General features: G+C 45.8%; 1 protein-coding gene across 1 annotated transcript in view; it reads left to right on the forward strand.

The window, feature by feature from the left end:
* The first annotated feature begins 211 nt into the window (after nucleotides 1-211).
* Nucleotides 212-19,645, forward strand: part of LOC8042343 (glutamate receptor ionotropic, kainate 2) — a 422,879-nt gene continuing 403,445 nt past the window's right edge. Inside the window, exon 1 of the mRNA XM_029986050.4 lies at nucleotides 212-1,416. Within this exon, the coding sequence (XP_029841910.2) occupies nucleotides 1,293-1,416 (124 nt within the window). The 5' untranslated portion in view covers nucleotides 212-1,292. The remainder of the gene's footprint in view (nucleotides 1,417-19,645) is intronic.

The raw sequence follows: 19,645 nt of genomic DNA on the forward strand, positions 1-19,645 counted from the left end.
GCGCCCTCCCCCGGCACGCGGGGGAAGGAAGCCCGTCCGAGCAGACGGGGCAGCAGTTCTCGTCTCCTGATGCCTCTCTCCCTCGCCCTCTGCTGCGGGGCCGGCTCTACTGCGCAGGCGCGGAAGATTCAGGCGCGGCATCCTCGCCCTCTGTCCACTCCCCGCCCGAGGCCCTCTCCATCCTCCCCTCCTTCATTGCGTTCCGCATCCTCGTGCGCCTCCCGGCCAGAGAGAACCCGGCGCGTGTCCTCCGCTTATACGCCTGCACGGTCGGAGAGAGGCGGCGGCGTCGGCAGCTGCCAGCGTCGATGCACCGTCGCGTGCCGCGGCCGCTCCGGCTACGACTGCGCTGCTGCTCCTCCTGAGGTCGCCGCCCAACAAAGAAAACAAGAAAAAAAAAGCTAAAAAGGCGCAGCGGTAGCTGCGGCTGCGACAAAATACCGAGGCACCCCCCCACCACTTCGCGCGCCTCCGCGCCGCCAAGTCGAGGCTTCCAAGTGTGGTGCACAGATCGCGGAAGGCCGTCCACGTCTGAAACCCCCAAACTCGCCTGAAATCGTCGCCTTTCCGCCGGATGTGTGCGTGGTGTGTGTTCGTCTTTACGCGCCAGCGACGATCGAAAGTCCACATGCATCGGCCCATCTTTTTTTGCTTTTTGCCTCCTTTCCGTCTCGACTGACCGTCACTCGTGTTCGCCTTAGAAGTGGTGAATTCTTCCCTAGTTCTTGGAAGTAGCCTTTTTGATTTTTTTTTTGTTTGTTTTTGTTTCACTTTGTCACTTCGGTTGCATTTGTGCCTGCGCTCCCAGTCCAGACGAACCGCGAGTTTTGTTCTACCAGCAGTGATGTTCACGGATTAACCGCCGCACGGACCAAAAAAAAAAAAAAGCACAGGAAAAAAAAAAAAAAAAAAAGATGGCTTGAAACAAAATTCCAAATCTTCCAGCATGCTTTTGCACGCCGTCCTCGTTCCCGGGGTGTGACCGCGCGCAAACGATCAAGCTCAGCGTGGATGCATCGTCGTCGCTTGACCGGATCCACAGCTCTCACTTCGCCGACGTCGCCCCGCCGACCCGACCGCTTCGATGCGGGTGTAGCACCCTCCGTGTGCCCGGGGCTTGTTCAGACTTGCTTCTATCGGGGTGCGGACTTCGCGCTCTGCGAGACGATCGCCCCTCGGGAAAGAGGAAAGACCTCGAAGGAGACGACCCCCCGTTTCGACGAGTTCGCTGTGTGTCGTCGCCGCGCGTGGACTCTTGCGGACGATGAGAAGAAGCTGACGCGCTGAGAGGAATGAAGCTGCCGCTGCGGCGTCCACCCGGCTCGCGGCCCGGCCTCGCCGCGTTGCTCACGACCTGGTTGCTGCTGCTTCTGATGCCCCTCGGATTGCGAGCCCTGCCACCGGTCATCAGAGTCGGTGAGTGAACCAACCCGACGGACGGACAACTTCGCGCCTACCCTCGATAGGGCCATTGCGTATACGCCACATTTTCGGCAGGGCTTCGGTGTCGGCTGTCTTTTTGTTTTCCACGAAGTCGTGTAGTACACACAGTGCGGCAGTCGTCACGTTAACCAACAGTCAAACGCAATCGTCCATATCTACGTCGTTTATTTGTGTTTTTTTTTAAACGTATGAACTTTATCGCGGTGTCTTCTAAGCTACTTGTATTTTTATTGGGGTACCGGGGCGCATCGAGAACAGCTGCGACTTTTCTATCAACTGCACCTTAAATAAATTGTCGGGTATCGCTTCAGTCTCGGTTCAGCTTCACCCGAATTGTAGATTTGAAAAAAAAGTAAGTGGAAGGCGATTCGAGCTTGGTGTATAAATGTCACTGCACGTGTGTGTCGAAATCCTTGAACATGAAAATGGTTGTCTAGTTTCTAGAAGATTAGAGATTTTAACTATCGGTGATAAAAATATTGAAGACATCTGGTAAGAGAAAAAAGGCTTAGTAAGCCTCAAAGGCATCATTCTTTGAATGATTGCTTAACTCCCCTTACTTACATATCAATATATGAGTCTCATGTAGAAGGGAGATGTCATCGCTTATATATATATATTATTGATATTGCGTTAATTGGGTTATTATAAGGGCTTCAGTCTAACTATACAACAATAAATCTTGATGAAACGTTTCTTAATAAAGAAAAAACAGCCAGAGCGTCAACTCCCTGTTGAAAAACTAAGCAATAATGTTTCAAACCTCCTCTTCCACTCCAGCTCTCTCACTTCGAAGGATTTGGCTCCACCCGAACTCTGAGCATTGCTTTACGTTCTGACGGAGACGGAGACCCCTGGTGCATTAATAATCCAGCAGTTACATCAGGCCAATATCCAACGGTCCAAAAAGAGTTTTTCGAGTTTTAATATCACGAGTAACCACGCGAAGATTTTATTAACTTTAAACACTGGCATTCAGTTACTTTTGTACTACTTTATTTGACAGGGGTATTAGTCTATTTAATACCTGAACACCCAAAAAACAGAGGCTGTTGTTATCCTGAGAATTTAGAAAGAACCCTTTTGACTTGACGTCGGTTAGTGACATTCCTTTTGAGAATCGCTTAACCTCGTTCACCGATATCCCGTGGATCGTTGAATGAGGGCCCGTGTTCATGCTTTGCGCCTTGTGCGTTTTTATTCCAGGATTACAAGGGTAAGTGAAGCATGCATCTGCTGTAAAGTCTAAATTAAGCACGTAACACAAGGGATTGATGCAAAAAGCAATTCCCATTGCACTAATTTGAACTCTTCCAGGGCAATTAATCTTTACGCACCATCGTTATATAAATTCATTATACGACTTGAAGAGGTTTCTTGGGTAAAGCAATGATATTCACAATTCCAGTTTGATAACTACAGAAAATATTCTGAGTCATGCTTCAAATTAAATATTTCGAATCACCACCTTTACGTAGATTGTGGAGCCTGATAATTAAGTTCTGGATAAATATCGACATCTTTCATTTCTTCTCGTTGATGCTTATTTATTCGTCTGCGGAAAATAATGCTATAAAACAAGATGGCAATTTGCAAAAAGAAAACTATGATGAAAAACGCAATCTGTCTTCATTTGGTCGCTTTCATTAAACTAAAGTAAGATTCATGAACACGTCTTTCTGGTATCCTACTAAGCACGTATAACTTTGGTTCCAAAACTTATCAAATAAAAGCATCTAAAGAGTAAAATCCTCTTATTTTTTATTAGTAATGTTTCTGCGTAAAGCAGGAGGCGTCATTTCAACCAATCAATCATCCACCACATACCTTCAAAATTCTTCTTTTCTTTTCATGGCGGTCTTTTTAATACTTTTCTAAACATTTTCGTAATGTATTGATGGGGACTGCTCTTTCTTTCTCAGCTCTACAAGTAAATAGACTCCTGAAAAAAACTTTTCACGCTTAACGCAAATTAGGTTTAAACTATAATAATTTTGCACTTTAAATAACAAGCTATTTTCGAAGTGTAATTCCTGTATACTGCTGTGTACTTGCTATAACTCCCGTATTTGTTTATAATATGTTCATTCTATTTTTTATTTAGCGATGTGTTATACATAACTGTGTGTCCACTATATGTGTAATACACGATTAGTAAAATCGAAACTATACTTTAAGTTTACAACACGAGAGTAGCATACTTTTTATTTTATCAGAGTTGAAAATAATTATGGATTTAGTGTACTAATTTTTTGTAAAATATGGCCGTGCACTGCACTGTATTATACCAAATTTTAGAGCCTTAAAAGAGATGTCTCAGTTTTGTTCCTTTTAAAAAGTCTAAACATACATGCCTCTAGCAATTTTAAGAACGCGAGAGTGCAACGCAGTGTCGTTAGTCGCTCTCTTGAACACTCAGAAATCAGAAGCTCCTAGTGGAGTAACTTCCCCTCCTCTAGTCTTTCAGACTACTGCATATAACAATAACCGCTGAAACCACCTAGAACAAAAAAAAATCGATTTTCAACGACTTCACGTATTAGTAGAACAGTTCGCTGTACAAATTTTCGATGCGGAAATAATATATAGCGCACCGTTTCGCTACAATGTAGTTTACTCTCACTAATAAAAAAATCCCTAAAAAAAAAAAAAAAAATTAAATAGCGTAGCAAAATATACATCTAAAAGTTATGTATAAAATTGCATTATTAAGAGCGAATATATTTTTATATTGGTGTACCAATACTATAGCCTGAATCAAACAGCGAAGCGCCATTCGTATAGATTCAACACCGCGAAGAGGAAAATTGTGCGTATCCCCATCTGTGAAGGTTGTGATTGACCCACCGCTGTTTGATTCAAACCGGTATTCGCACACCCCTATTCATATTTCCGCGGCACATTTGCGAAACACATGGCCTCGTGCACGTCGAGAAAACATGTACATCAACTTTAATGCAGGATCTTAAATTTCACATTTATTGGCACAGTTTTATGTGAAAACAAACTTTTCTAACTTCGACGATGGTGCTATAAGTTAACGGAATTGTGTCGTGTGTACGTTTATCAAACGTGGAGTTAGTTTACGTTTATAAAACAATTTTTTTCCAGGGCATTGTAATTGCATACGTGCATAGCCTTCTCTATACTCACAAAACCCGGAAGTTCAACGGCGGAGCCATAGAGTGCCCGGTCGCAGATTTGGAGTGCGATGATTTGGTAGTACAGAGCATTTCTCGGGGAACTTAGACGTCAGCGCACAGCTTTTGCAGCGGCGAGGAATCGAAACCCGGTTTTCAAACCCGACGAGACGAGAAGCGGTAGCGCGAGGAACGCGAGGAGCACGAGCGGACATTCTATCGCTCGGGAGAAGTGTGTTTCGGCGTCTCGCCGCAGCGGGGCGCCTGTCACGTGGCTCTCCTGTCACCCGTTGTCTGCCGCTCTACCTTTTTAATTTTGGCGGGCGCTTCTCGTGGCGATCTGCCAGGCTTTGCTAGTATAGAGGAGGCTACGGCCATACCCACGGTGTAAGATACACTTTCTAGGTGAGGACACGGCGGGGCTGAGCGCGCGGCGCGAGGAATCAGCGTTCGTTCGACGGGCATCCGAAAGGCAGCATCACTCCGCGGCCACCGCGCTCGCGGCTGACAGTGTCGCCGGCGGCCAAACGGCGAAACTGTGCGAGAGCGAAAAAAATTATCTCGTTGCCATGACACCCCGGTACACCGTGGTCTTTCTGCACGTGCGACAACCTCGCTGGAGCTCTGCGCGTGTGAAGCATGAGGCGGCACGAGCCGTCTTGTGGACTGCTGCCTGCCTCCGTCTTACACCGTGCCCATTTCACGTGCCCACGGGTCGACGAGTCATCTGCCGGCGCCGCATAAAACCATAGTTAGAAAGAGAAAGAGGGAGAGTGAAAAGCGAACTTTATCGGCATGTCGCGATAAAGTTCATTGTCCTTACCTAAAGAGTATTATCTCACACCGTGGCTATACCTGGGCTGCACGTGCACGCTAGCTCGAGTCTCGTGAGACGTCAAAGAGTCATCGAAGGCAGAAAGGTCGTGCTGGATGCGGGAAAGCTAAAGGACACGCTCGCCTTTCCCGTCCTTTCGTTCATTATAGGCCAACGCGCTGCTTACGAGCGAGCCCAGAAAAGGGGAGGACGAAGGCGCAGTTCTCGCAAGCAAGGTGTAGGCATTGCGCATTAGCAGGAACCAGATTCGCGTGAAGTTGAGTCTCCTGGGCACGCTCCCTGAAAATCGCAGCTTCACCCCAGCAGCGTGACCTCGGGGCGGCGGGTTGGTGTAGAGCTGTGGGAAGCGCAAACTTGTCTGCTTCTTTCGCAGAGCCTGTGGTGACGTCATAACGCCGAGCTCTGATTGGCTCTTACTGAAGGATAGTGGGTAGCTTGCTTTGCAGTCTACCCAGCTATCCTTCAATCGAAGCCAATCCGAGCTTGGCGTTATGAAGTCACCACAGTCTCTGCGAAAGCAGCAGACGAACCTGGCCTCCACATACCTCGCTGACTAGTGGTACTTTTTGACAAGGTGTTTTCACGCTATGTAGCGCGTGTCTTGTTTTTGTTTAGGCATTGCCGAGTAAAGGGAATCGGTGGCCGAATATACAAACAGGCTGCAGCTTGGAGCAGTTGGAGAAAAAAACCTCGCGCTGCGGAATCCAGCGACCCGGGGTTCAATCCCCTACCCCTGCCTAAAAAAAAGCTATCTGAGCGGTTGTCGCGCCGGCGTGTGTTCGTGTTCGTGCTGCGCGTGAACGACCCCAGGCTAACAGTGACACTGCGCGGGTAAAATCTCTTATCTACAGCGGACACAACAGGTGCCTATGGAGGCTGACCAACTTCCCGCTGTCTAACCATGCAGACACAATTACGTTTTACCCAAGGTCCGTCTGGCTGATGAAAAACGCACGTATAACTATGTTTCGTGAACTAATTCAGCGAACATATGAGCGGAAAAAACGGGCGCCGCGCGGAAGTTTCCATGGTAACTTGAGCGCACGCTGTGACAGGGCGGCTTGGCATTGCTCCACGTCAAAGCGTCCTGGGCCGTTGCTAAGGCAGTCAGCGCGCGGCGCCCGTCCTTGCCCGTTCATGTCTTCCCTACTTAACATAGAATAGGCTAGGATGCCTTCATGAGGACATTGAGGCACCCTAGAATAGGCGAATGTCAAGATACCCGCTCGCTTTGAACAGAGATCCGAAAGTAAAGAGGCCATGACACTGCACACGGGTCGCAGGGGATCGATGGGAATTCCGATAGTAACGCTGGGGCGGTTTGGCACCGAGGCATACATTGAGGGGCCTACGCCTATTATTCTCGTAAGGCTGTGCAGTGAAGCAGCCATGCTGTAGGCAGATCATTGTAGAGTTATTTCTATGTTAGTACGACGAGGAACCGGTTTAATAAATACACGTTACTTCCACTGCAACTGTGGGTCATTAAGTGTAGAAAAGTAGTAAGTTGGGCGAGTTGGTTATTAGGTGAGTAGGTGATTAAGCACATTGAATATAAAGCTATTTTGGTAGTTAATGACGACTGCGAAGAAGAGTTCTGCAGCGCTGAACACACAGCTTTTTTAGACTGGTTGTCTAAGCTTCTGTGACATTATATACTTTGAACAGCAGCCTTGTTGTGGCCCATACAAAATGTGTATATACATTTTTCCGAATTCAAGGATTGCAAACAAAGCGATAAATCACGTACAGTGCTAAATTTTAAGTGTAATGACTTTTTTGTCGGGCGAGAACAAACCACATAGAAAGATACACCATAGCAGACACAAAGTGTACTCTTTTAGATTAAAGCTTCTTGTGAGGTTCAACGAAACTCTACAACGTTTAATTTACATCCACGGTCCATACACCGTAACATAAACATTCCTCTTTATGTTTTACTGCGGAAATGCAAACAACTATCTCTGTGGCAATTCCATCATATTAGAAGCAGGCCTCTAGAATTATTTACCAGCGCGCAAAGAAAAACTGATTTAAAAAAAGGCGCATGGTTCGATAAGTTGTTGACGTCGAAGCACAAGCTGTCCTATTCGCTCCCACCACGACGACAAATCACGTTGAGTTTCGGAGCGGACCGCGCGCCGCTGTGAACAACTAATTTGTAAATTTATATCCTTACTGGAAGTTCTGAAGTCCGCCATTTGAGAAAGTTTGTACCGGCAAACATCTTAACTTATAGTCTCCGTTTTCCCAATAAAGAGGACAACTGCAGCGCCGGAATTGAAACCGCTTTCGAAAACTGCTTGAATCAGCAAACGCCGGCTGGGAATGACCTCGGCGGTTCCTTCGACGTTGAAATATTCCCGGAGAGCTCTCTGCTCTCTGTGCGATTTCGTTGAGTTACCCTATATTTTTCTTTTTCGGCGAGGTCAATATACTTCGGCTACAAGGCGGCAAAGTCGTTAGAAACGTGCCCTTTTATTTGATCGCCACGATCTCCGTCTCTTTTTTCCCTTTTGCGTGTGGCGAGTCTCGAGAGATTTCTGCGCCATTTGCAGGCAATTTATTGGCCCGAGTTCGAACCGTATACCTTCTAGGAGGAAGAGAATCAATATGAAGAAACCTTTGAAGGAATTAGCATGGAGGTTCGCCTGACAGCTACGATAAAGAAGAGCGGGAAGTCTGGTTCGACGCTTTTATTGTTTGATCAGAGGACGACGCACCGACCGTTTTCTCGAAATACGCGTATATTGGCAAAATATATATTAGGTTCATTTGTCTTTGTTCGTGCAGAGGCATACGAAGAAATACGCGCAGCGGACTATACGTAGCTTGTCACACTTTGTGCAGAAGAAATTAGCATCAAATTGACCTAATGTAACCTAAAATGTAAGTTGAAGTGAACAAAACGGAAAGGAGCAGAGCTGCTACGTCGTTCTGGGCTTCTTTCTGCCGAGTGGGGCGATATAATTTGAAGCGGCGTTGCAGTATCAACGTTTTGAAACATCACTAAGTGTTTAAGATTGAACTTTTCTCGGTATTTATGTGAACGGTTCTCATGCAGAGACCAAGTCGTCTGCGTCTTGCGCAATAGTTGCGGTGGCATCAGAAAGACCCCAACCTTTGATTTGCTCTGATTAAAGGATAGTGGGTAGATTTAAAGCAAGCTGCCTCGAGGTTTACCCACTATCTTTCATTCAGAACCAATCAGAGCTCCGCGTTTCGACGGAACCACAACCCTTGCAAAAGAAGCAGACGAACTTGCGGTCCTGATAGGTATGATAAGCGTTTCGTGAACGTGCACTGGCTTGCGCCGGAAAGGTTGCGCGTAAATTAAATAAAGCGAAAAGCGTATTCTCAAGAAAGAAAAAATATCAGCATGTCTTTTGTTCCCGCGTGCACTCGTAGAGTAAATTACTGCAACCTGTGTCCGGAAGATGGCGAATCGCGTGACCCTAAAAGCGTTTTTACCGAAAAACAAACTCGGCAAGACCGCAGGAACGCTTCGTATCTCCCTGCTAGCGGGCCGCTTGCTGGATTTCAGGAAGAGCACCCGGGCTGAAAATTGGCCCGTCCCGAGAGTGGTGCCCACCAGCGTTCGGTCCCACAATATTCCTATATTTCTAGTTTGTTTCTTTTGTGTCGCTGCGTTGAAACTCCTCCACTGAGTGGCGGACGCTGAGCACACATTCTAAATAAAGTATGTTTTTCTTACTTTTTTTTTAAGATTAGAGCACCCAACACGCACGATTAAGCGAATTTCCCAAAAAGAAAATGGCGTCGTGCAATTCATTCTGCCATCGTGCACCCAAATGTTCTTACTAAGACGTGCACCATCGAGCTGTCGGCGTTTCAAGATATTCGATACTTCGTTTCATTTTAAGTCCAGAAGCGGCAAACACCACGATGTGCAGGACGAAACGAGCAGCGTCAAAATCGCAAGCCACTATGTCTTTTTTGTTTATGATTGGTTTAGCAATGATATAGAACACATACAGAAACATGACGAACACCTTGATGGTGCCCATTTGCCGCTTACTGATTTGCCCCATTTGCTCGCAGCGTCAGCTGCTTCTGCACTTAAGGTGAAACTAAGTGTACTGATGCGAAGCGGAAGTTCGCCTGCTTCTTTTGCAGGGTTTCCAGTGACGTCAGAACTACGCCGAGCTCTGATTGGTTCTGATCGAAGGATAATGGGTAGACCTCAAGGCAGCTTGCTTTGAGGTCTACCCCCTATCCTTCAATCAGACCCAATCAGAGCTCGACGTAGTTCTGACGTCACCGCAGCTCCTGCACAGGAAGCAGACCACTTGCGCTCGGCATTGGAAGGACCTCGAATTGCGGATTTTTATCTAGGAAATTTAGTACGAAAGTCAGGTTGTATCAGGGCATATACGTCCGACGGATAGTGACTTGATGTTTTTACAAATCAAGTCGTGATGTCACGGCTCGCTCTCATTAAACAGCCATTTATCTTGAATGCTCTCGGGTGGTCTTATGACAGCTTAAGCTGCGCAGCGCGCGGCTTGTTATCATTTTGCTTCTTGCTTCGTGATTGGTTCGGCGGCGTCCTGACACGCTAATGGTGTAATCTGATTGACCGAGGAGCGATAATGATATGCGGAAGCTCGCCACGCACTGCGTTATTATACTGTCAGTGACCATAAAGATAAAAAAATACTGCACACTTAAGTCTGCTTACATGTAGGAATGCGAAAGAATTCGTACACGAAGCGCACTGCTACAAGCAGCGCGCCCCGCTGTACTCCGTAGAGGCCGCCCGCGCGCGCACGCTACCCCTTCCCTTTTACTGGCGCGTCGGCCGCATCGCAAGGATGAAGGCTTCTCTGTGGGGTGGCGTTCATTGGAGCTATGTCTGGTCGCAGCCAACAGCAATCATGCTATGTCGTTTCCTTGTACGAAGCCGTCTTGAGTTTCTCTCAGTCGTGTAAAACTCCAGTTAGAAAATCGTTTACTATTCAGCGTACCCAAAGAGAAGTTATATACTGTAAACGACTTATTTTTCGCGGGCTCAATATTTCACGATTTAGGCCAAAGCTGAAATTTTAGAATAATTCGCGGGTTCTAACTTTCGCAACGCGGGGGATTTCAACATAGATTACAACGCGTTTACATTTTACTGGAATTTTTCGCAGGACCTATATTTCGCGAATTGTAGGCGATTCGCTAAATTCATGAAAATTAGGTTCTCGCGAAAATTAAGTCGTTTACAGTATGTGTTTCATGACCGTTATTTAAAACTCAGTGAATTTTATGATTATAATGAATTTCGTAATTTTATTGGCCTAAAGGATTTGTGAGCTAGACGGATGACTGGGGTTTTTATGCTATTTTACAAGGTTGTAAATCGTTGTCTAGACTCACCAGGCGCTACTGAACTCTGCATGTGTCCGAGTTCCTCGGAGGGTAAGCCGTGTTCATTGCTTTTTTTTGTCATTTTACTTTGTACTGGACTGAACCCACGTCTTGTTTCAACTGGTTTTCAACCAATATGAATCGAGCTCATACAATCGTGGTATTGAGAGTTTTCAACCCGAGGAAACATTTCGAGAGCGCATTGATGTTTTTCTTTCATCCTGATACGTAGACCTTTGTTTTCATGATTGTATGTGGTCGTTCTTCAGTGCACCACCGAAAAGGCCTATGATGGTTCGGGCGGCACTTAAGATCAATCAAAATGAATTAATAAATATTGTTTGTTTTGTGCTGACAAGCTTTTACGGAGATAGTTGCTACAGCCGCGCACAATTTAGAATTTCGATTTCATTCATATTAAACTTAGGTAGACCTTGGCTCATAAAAAGATATGTTTTAATTCGTATATTTGTATCCACGTAATGTCATGTGCTCACATTTCCGCATTTTGACCACCACTAGCGTTACATTAGCACAGATTTTAAGCTTTCTGCGTTGCATATAGTTCCTTTATACAATCCGAAAAGCCGGGTTTTATTTCTGCATCGATCCCGGTGGAAGACAAAAAAGAAAAAAAAAAAAAAACTACTATTAGTTTTGTGAAGTATCTGCTTAATAATCTGTTTTAGGGAAGTTCTATCTCTGGAATCTGACATTTTGTACTGGGCAGCGCTAAGAATTATGCGGCGATCAGGGTGCACGGCAGAGCAATGGTAAGCGGAACTTAGATGCTTTACGGCAGAAGTCGATTTCTTCCCTGAAAATGCTCATTGCAGAACACACTTGACATGGTGGGATATAGTATCGCTACAATCTCTTTACGATTAAACAACGACCGGGCTTGTCTGAAATAGCTATAATTTCGGGGGTGGAAGTCTACTCTTGATTGGTGGGTTTGTCGTGGAAACACAAAACGTCGAGAGACAATAGCATCAGACGGCGAAGAGCTGCAGACTGGAAGCGTGCTCTGTTATTTTCCGCTGTCTTGTCCAGAAGAAAATACGCTAGGCGTGTCTGAAATGGCATAAGCTATGACTACCGGTCACTTTTATCACTCCATCAGGAGGGCTTCTTCGTGTCTAACTAGATGTCGGTCCATCTCTCTCTCAAAAAATAAAAGTGATAGAAGTTATAAGTTTCTCAATGCCAACCTGCAATTAGAAGTCACTTCACGTGCCACGTGTCCCTCTGTTCCTGTGTTTCTTACACTCTGCTTTTCTAGGTCACTTAGCGAGACCAACCCCCTGGAGCCCAAATATTAGCATGTCTCGAAGAATGCACTGCGATTAGCGCTGGACCATTGATTATTTGTAAACTTTTTTGCGCCCATTACAAATGATGCAACTATCATAAAGAATGACGTAACACGATACGCGTGTTAGTCGCCTAGATTAATCTATAAACGACATCATTTTGCGTAGGTTGTGCAATATTAGAGAACAAATTATTTACTCAGTCAACGGGATCACCAAATTTGACGAAACATTTAAAAATACGTAAACGCGGAAGAACGTCAACAGAGCATGGTTGCCCTGTGTTCCATTTCTTTTACGCTGCGTGTTGTCGTAGTTTCTAAGGTTTGACGCCCATAGTCTGTTACAACGTAAGATACCTAGTAAGTAGCAGAAGCTGCTCCTCGAACGCGGGAGTTTTATCTTCCGTAACGTTTCGTTTCATGCTCAGCCAAATCACGACGGCAGGGCATAAGCGCGCTGGAGGAATAGCTTGTCTCGCTGTTTTTGTATTGCAACAGACTATAGTCAATTTGAACATCAAACACCCTGAATCTCGATCTGCAGGTTACCAAGCCCTCCACGTGACGAGGACGGAACATTATGATCGCTCGTAATTTTTTCTTAAGATAGGCTCGTCGTTTAATAAAACGAGACAGAGACAAGAATATGAAGAGGTATTCTCGAAACATAACGTTCCCTTCTTTTCTTCATGAGTGCCGCGAACAAGTGCTCTTGCTTCAACCGCGCGGCTCTCAACAAAGAAGAAGCAGAAAAGGAGAAACAATTACAAGGTCCGTTGTGCGTATGTAATATTCAACGTACTCCGTTTCACTTATTACATTCCTTACCCGCTTGGCAAAGGCGGTGCTGAGTCGTGAATACTCTGTCATTTGCCTACTTTTACTATTCTTTTTACTTTTCACTCACAGAAAAAGAACACAAGACATTAAAGTTCCGAAGATCGAAGGAAAACAAGGAACAGCTGAACTGAGATACCTATCGAGGAAAAAATAAGGCGAGAAAAGAGAAGACATGCACCCAGGAAACGGGGGGTCCTTTCGTTTCTTAACGGAGACTCTGAGGCCTTTACGCGAAAGCTCGCCTTTAAAGAGCGCTTATCGCATGGCGTGTCGGCCTCCTCCACCGAAATAAAAAAGAAGAAATCTTTGGCAAAAAAAGGTTTCAGTTTGTCATCGGTGTGAGAGAGGGAACAGAATCTTCTTTGCATGCATTCTTCTCACAATCTTGCTTACCGTTTCTTCTTAAACCAGGCATCGGTGGCCACAAATGGGAGGAGAGCAGGCATGGGGGGGTTTCCCCTTTTTTCTTTCTTTCTTTCTTTCTTTCTTTCTTTGGGCTTTTCGCGTTTGTTGGCAGTTCAGGCATTTACAAGATGGAGCTCTATACAACACGCTCGTGCCCAATTGAATTCCCATGCAAGCAACCTGTTGCCCGCTCTTCTTCGTAGATTGTAAAGCATTCTATTTTCTCTTGCCGTGGTAGTGGGTCGAATCCCTTTACGTGGGTGGCCTAGTATTAAACACGAAAAATTGGTGGTTGACACTACAACAACGGAAGTATATCGTTGGATCGTACAACCCTTTAATGAGCAGAGTTTAGTTGAGAACTCCTTCTTGCTCATAAGTTTGAAGAGCCAACCGAACCATGACTCTATTTATTTTTTTAAAGATAAATGAACACTGGCTTTAAACAATCTGCACACGTCGGGAGGCATATGAAAGCAAACAACATTGATTCACAGCATAAGTTGACCAGGAAAATAGTTGCGCTCACTGTTAGCAGTGAATGTCAATTGAAGGGTGGACTATTAAAGGATGCGCTCATCAGATCCACCTTAATTAATGTGAATCGCCTATTTGTTTAGATAAATAATCCCACTGGCAAACAGAAACACGCGACACCGACAAGCCTCAAACAGGTTGCAGCATGTGCGAGAAGGCATCATTGGCAAGCTTGCAATTACGCGTGCATCCTAAAATCACTGGATCCTGGGTCCTAAAAGCACTGGATTCTGTTACTTTAGTGCATGCGTCACGATCACCGAGGCGCTGCAAGCCTGCCAAAAGTATATTATATATATTGGTGTCGGTTGCTTCACTTTTTCACTTTAGTGGGACTCAGGCGTAAGAGTCACAATTTTCGTCCGAAGCATTCTTAAAAAAAAATTGTCTCTTCCCCCCCCCCCCCCCGCCCCCCACCCACCCCCTCTGTCAAATTTCGCTCCAATACGTAAGCAAAAACTACATGCTTAGATATTCCTATATGCACTTTGTTTTGCAATATACTCAGTAAAGCGATCACTCTACATTCTTTACTGAGACTAGTTAATGGGAGGGCAAAGGCGTATCACGCCTCAATGGGCTTCAGTGAACAAGGAAATGTCTAACGTTTTCTTACTTAAGTTGCATTACTACTGAAATATTATGCACATCTCTATTTAGTTGGCTAAGCTCGTTTCACAAAGAACAGTGATGGGTGTTTCGGGTACATTGCGGTGAAGCGTACACTCACGAGGTTTTGAGAGCGCAGTGTCTTTATTTCTACTGTTAAAGCGGCACAGTCCCTATTATATTACTGGGCGTTGGTCGGTCTGCCTCGCACCAGCAGGCACGGGCTGCATGTTTGTGTATACAGACATGTATTTCAACCACACAGAGTATTGACCGTTCTTGCGTATATTTTGTAGACTCAGTTTTGTATTGATATAATCAGCACACTAGTCTATATTTTACTATTTTCTTCAATATGGGACAATTATCTTCATTGGTAAGACAATACATTTTAAAGGAAGAACTTTTTACTTTTGTATTTTTTTTCAATAAAAATATTTAATCAGTTTTATAAATATATAATACAGCGGTAAGACCCGATCAAAATGTTTTTTCCATTGATTTTGTGGTCAAGAATATTATTTATTACTACACAAATCAGGTTTTTGAAGGCAGTCATTTGCCTAAATCTGAGTCAGACCTTCAGTTAAAAGTACTTTATGGAATTCAGCGTTCTCGGGTTGAACAAAGAACTGCCTGTTATATTTGAGAAAGTTCAAAATACCTTTTCCGCATATTATTTTTCTTAAACTCTGCCCAAGCGGGTGCCGTAAGCTATGCGTAAAGTGATCACTAAACTTATACAAAACACGCGAACAGAATCTTATCACATGAAAGCGCTATTATTGCGGCAGTTAAGAAATTACTTCTTGACGTGGCGCTCAATAGAAGAGCCCAAGCAGGGGAGACGGCTTGCTCAATGTCTAAATCCTGGCAGAATCTGGGACGCCACTGCAGGAAATTTGTTGAGTAGCCATTTTACACCTTCTGCGACATTCTCAACGGGGGTGAATAAGTGACTGTCGATATAATCAGGAAACGGATAACTCAGTCATAAGGCCATGTTTCCACTGAATGAGCCATTCAACATCTGGCGTTTTTGAAAGTCACCTATGAACTATAGAGAAAGGGCGTGGTGAAAACAGTAGATCGCCCGGCAGGCAAAATCGCTGTGGTGACTTTGATTCAGCCTCCATTTCTACATATAGAAGTTGACCTCCCCTGCTTGAGCTGTTCCAATGGAAGAGTTCTTGGCACTTACCGAGGTACACTGTTTTGAGATAAGACACGGTTTGTGTGTTTCCTATAGGTTAATGAGAACTGTACTTCCAAGGGGTAATGAAGATGGCAGTCTTATTTATTTAGCTACGCTCACATGTTCTCTAACTCTTTTGCACGAAAGAAAAGAGTATACACCGAATAAACTTTTTCATGACTATTTAATTTCCTTGATGGTAGTCTCCTTATCACGTTCGTTTCTCAAGGACTGAGATGTATGTTTTACGCTCAATAAAGAGTAGCTGGGAATTTACATAACTATACATAGAAATTGCAATCAACTGAATAAGATCTGCAGCAGGTGTTCCGCAATGTTGCCCGTGTGGAAGCCGCTTGATCAAACGCTGATCTCTGCTTGTCTAAGTGCGTCTCCAGTGTTGCCAACAAGCCTTTCTTCGCTCGAGAAAGGCTGACCCGGAAGTTTCCTAAGTAAATTATGTGACGGGCTTCAGCGAGAATTAGGATGAGTGGAAATAAAATAGAAATGCAGCGGAGAACTAAGCCGAACCTTTCGATGATGGCGGGGATGTGAACCTAATTAGGTTTGTTTTCTCGCTACAACATTTAAGGGTACCGGAAATCCAAAGTAGAAAACAAAAAGCACCAATACTTGTGCGTCTCGTGTGATGAAAACTTTACATCATCGCTTACAAGCTAATATAAACAATAGAAAAGAAAAACCGATTAAGTTGCCACAGGCAAATATCTGCAAGTTTGAATTAAAAAGGGCAAACAATAATAAGGAATTTTTGCTTGTATTGATTTGCTGCAAGCTAATGTGAGCTGTTCGGGCTACTTCATCCCTTTCTTTTATGTTATTTAAGTTTAAAACCACTGAGTGATTAAGACACTCTCGCGGATTCTATTTCCTGTGTAACGGATATCTCTTTTTATTTCTATTTTTGTTTGTTTACGTGGCAAGTCAGCCAAAATATATAATCTATTAAAGCCAGTCGTTGATTTCATTTGATGGCCAACACACATGACAATACTTTTTTCTCGAAAACAAAATCAGCCGCAGGAAGTCTTTGCAAAGAACGTAAACAATGGTGGTAGTAAATATTTTAAATTATCCTGCGGGAAGCCTCCTATTTACAGCCGAAGTTTCACTGTGACGTTTAGCAACATCAGGTTGGGCTGTCTTCTTACAAAACATTGGCTGCGTTCTGAAGCTCCCTTAAATTAAAGTGCTAGAGGAAATGCGACTTTACTGTTTTTTCGCTTGCCAAATCGCCTACGTCACTAAAGTGCCCAAATGCAGCGAGAAACAAGTCCGAAACGAGTAAAGTATGCACATGCAGCAATAGATAAGACTGCGCTAGCTTTGCTGTGCCAGCTCGACATTTGCAGAGGTCGCCATGTGTTTTAACTACCTTTATTTCCAGACAAAAAGCTCGAGGTACACCTAAGCACTTATGAGCTGTGAACGCAAAAGCATGCAAGCCGCTCGTCATCCCCTTTCCGTGTGCAGCGTACTTTTCGTCGCCGGTCAGCCCGTGTGCTCCCCTGATCACCTTGGACGCTCCGTGTTAACGGCGCGCTGATGGACACGCAGCGCCATGGGGTGAGCGATTGTGGAAACTGACGAGCGCAGCGGCCAATGGGAGCCCCGTCGACGCGCTCCAGCCAACGGAACCTTTGGGATCGGGGAAACTAGGTGCCGTTTCGCGCTTCAAACTGACGACGTCAGCCACCTCCATGGGACAGTTAATGCTTTCGCATTAAAACGTAACAAGCGTGATGAACTTATTTGGTCTCTGGAGTCTAGGCCATAATCTTGTGTCGTCGACCCATCCACAGTCCGATTCTATATCGTATATAAGACCCCGGCGGTGGCTGGTGAAGCGCAGTACGCAGTGAGTGCGGCGGTGGGAACGTAGAGGTTGGCAATGGAATGGCAGACGGGTCAAGTGATGTCAAGATGGCGGCGCCCATGCAAGTTTTCCTGAAAGCATCTATACGCGTTAAAGAATGGGTCTTTCTTTAACGGCTCTGGATTGGCCCAGGGTTTTTTTTTAGCACAAGATCAGGCAAATGTGCGACAACCCGGTTGAACGTGCGTTCGGACATTCCCTTAAAGCACTCAGAGTTCCATCACTTAAATCTAGAACTGCATATTTTGGGAATCGCGGCTACGAGGGTGCCGAACATGGGACTATGGCGCCTAAAAAAAAAAACAAGGCGAGGATGGCTTGGGGCAAAGCTTGGGCTGCGAGCTTGAGAACGGTCGGCCACGGAACGGCCAAAGAACAAGGTGCTGACTCTGGATCGTCCAAGTGTGAAACAGTAAATCATTCGTACCTTGCCTTCTGTAACCTCGTTCGGGCCGGTCGAGGCGGGACTTGACCGGGCGGTGGCTGAGGTGGAAACCCATATTGCCTGGCGGACAAGGGGGGGTCCGATCAACTGGTCCTCAATTTCGGTCGTCCATCGGATATCACACTCGACGCGTTCCTCGAACATTTTGGCGGAATGGCGCAGCTAACTCGCTGAACGCTCGTTACCGTGTGAGCCAATGTGGCCGTCGACACGAGGTCGAGCTTGGGTTGGGGCGCTTCGTCCAACAGCGAGGCTCAGCGAGTGTCGGACGCCACCGTACGTGTTCCTGTGAGCGGAGTCATTGGCTCTCGAATGCTGTTGAAGCTAAGGACTCCTGCTCCGGTGGCGGGCATGGGAGATGTCGGGGAGCTCATGCGCGCCATGACGGCTATAATCTAGACGCCTTCGCGAGGGTTGGAAATGCCGGTTTTATGTCTCTGCGCCAACAGCGGTTGAACCTCCCGACTTTGATATATTCAAGAGAACCTGAAGGAAAATTGGTCTACAGTCTTTCACAGGGCCTTCATGCGTATATAGCCCGCCTCCACCAGCCGAAGACACCTTTGAGCCCGGCTGCGTGAGGGTGAGACAGACCTCACACTTCCAGATCGAATATAGTAGCACTTTTAGGACGCCGCACGAGAGAGCAGAGTATCGTGACTTGAAGTGAAGTGGTAACCACGGAAAAGCTTATTGATATCCTAGAACCAGATAGATTTTCTCAGCGGACGTTGGGAAACTTGCGGATTTAATTAACATCGGGAACGCTGGCGGACAGCTTAATGAGCACTTGGATTTATATCCGCTGGGCGAAGACGACATGTTGCTTGGCTACATCCCAGCGATCAATGAAGAGGAAGATAAGAGTCTATCTTCAAGATTCCTGATTCCTCGGAAGCTACGAAGGAGGTTGGTCACGTAGTTCCACGAATCCGCTCTGACTAGTCATAGCACTGGCAGCAAGACTCATAAGGCATGTCCCGCTGCGACCTGTCCGGGGGTTAGGAAGGGGGCGTATTTCTGTAGACTCGTAAATGGCCGGCTTGCCAGAAAGCAAAGCAGAACGGTGGGAAGCCTCCGGTGTTTATGCAGCCGGTGGTGAGTCACTACCCGTGGGTTGTGGTCGTCTACGACATCACTGGCCCGGATCCACAATGCGCGAACAATGCACATTAGGGGAAGACCCCAATTATACGCTACCATTGGTACCTCCGCAATGGTTTCGGCTTCCGCGGGGGAGCCCCGTTTCTTCCCGGTCGGCGGACCGCTTCATGATTTGCACCTGCGAGCTAGACACGCTGGCGGCGGGTGGACCCATTGTGGGGGCGGCGGGGAGAATCGGGAAGACGTATGCCGGGAGGGGCGGCTCGAACGAGGGTCTGTGTGTGGGTGTGTGTGGGAGGGGGGTCATTGAAACGAATGAACTTGAGATAAAATGAAATGAAATCGTTATTTCCAGACATTTACTCTAACGGGCCTCCAGATATAAAGCTACCAGATGGTAGCTGGACCGGGTCTGGGGCGTTAAAGCAAAACAAGCATAGCAACCTGGCAGAAAAGTGTGATACTGTACATTCAAAAAGCCTCGTAAGACAGCCAAAGAGAGTT

Source organism: Ixodes scapularis, unplaced genomic scaffold (assembly GCF_016920785.2).
Source record: "Ixodes scapularis isolate PalLabHiFi unplaced genomic scaffold, ASM1692078v2 PGA_scaffold2__306_contigs__length_199485367, whole genome shotgun sequence".
NCBI lineage: Eukaryota > Metazoa > Arthropoda > Arachnida > Ixodida > Ixodidae > Ixodes > Ixodes scapularis.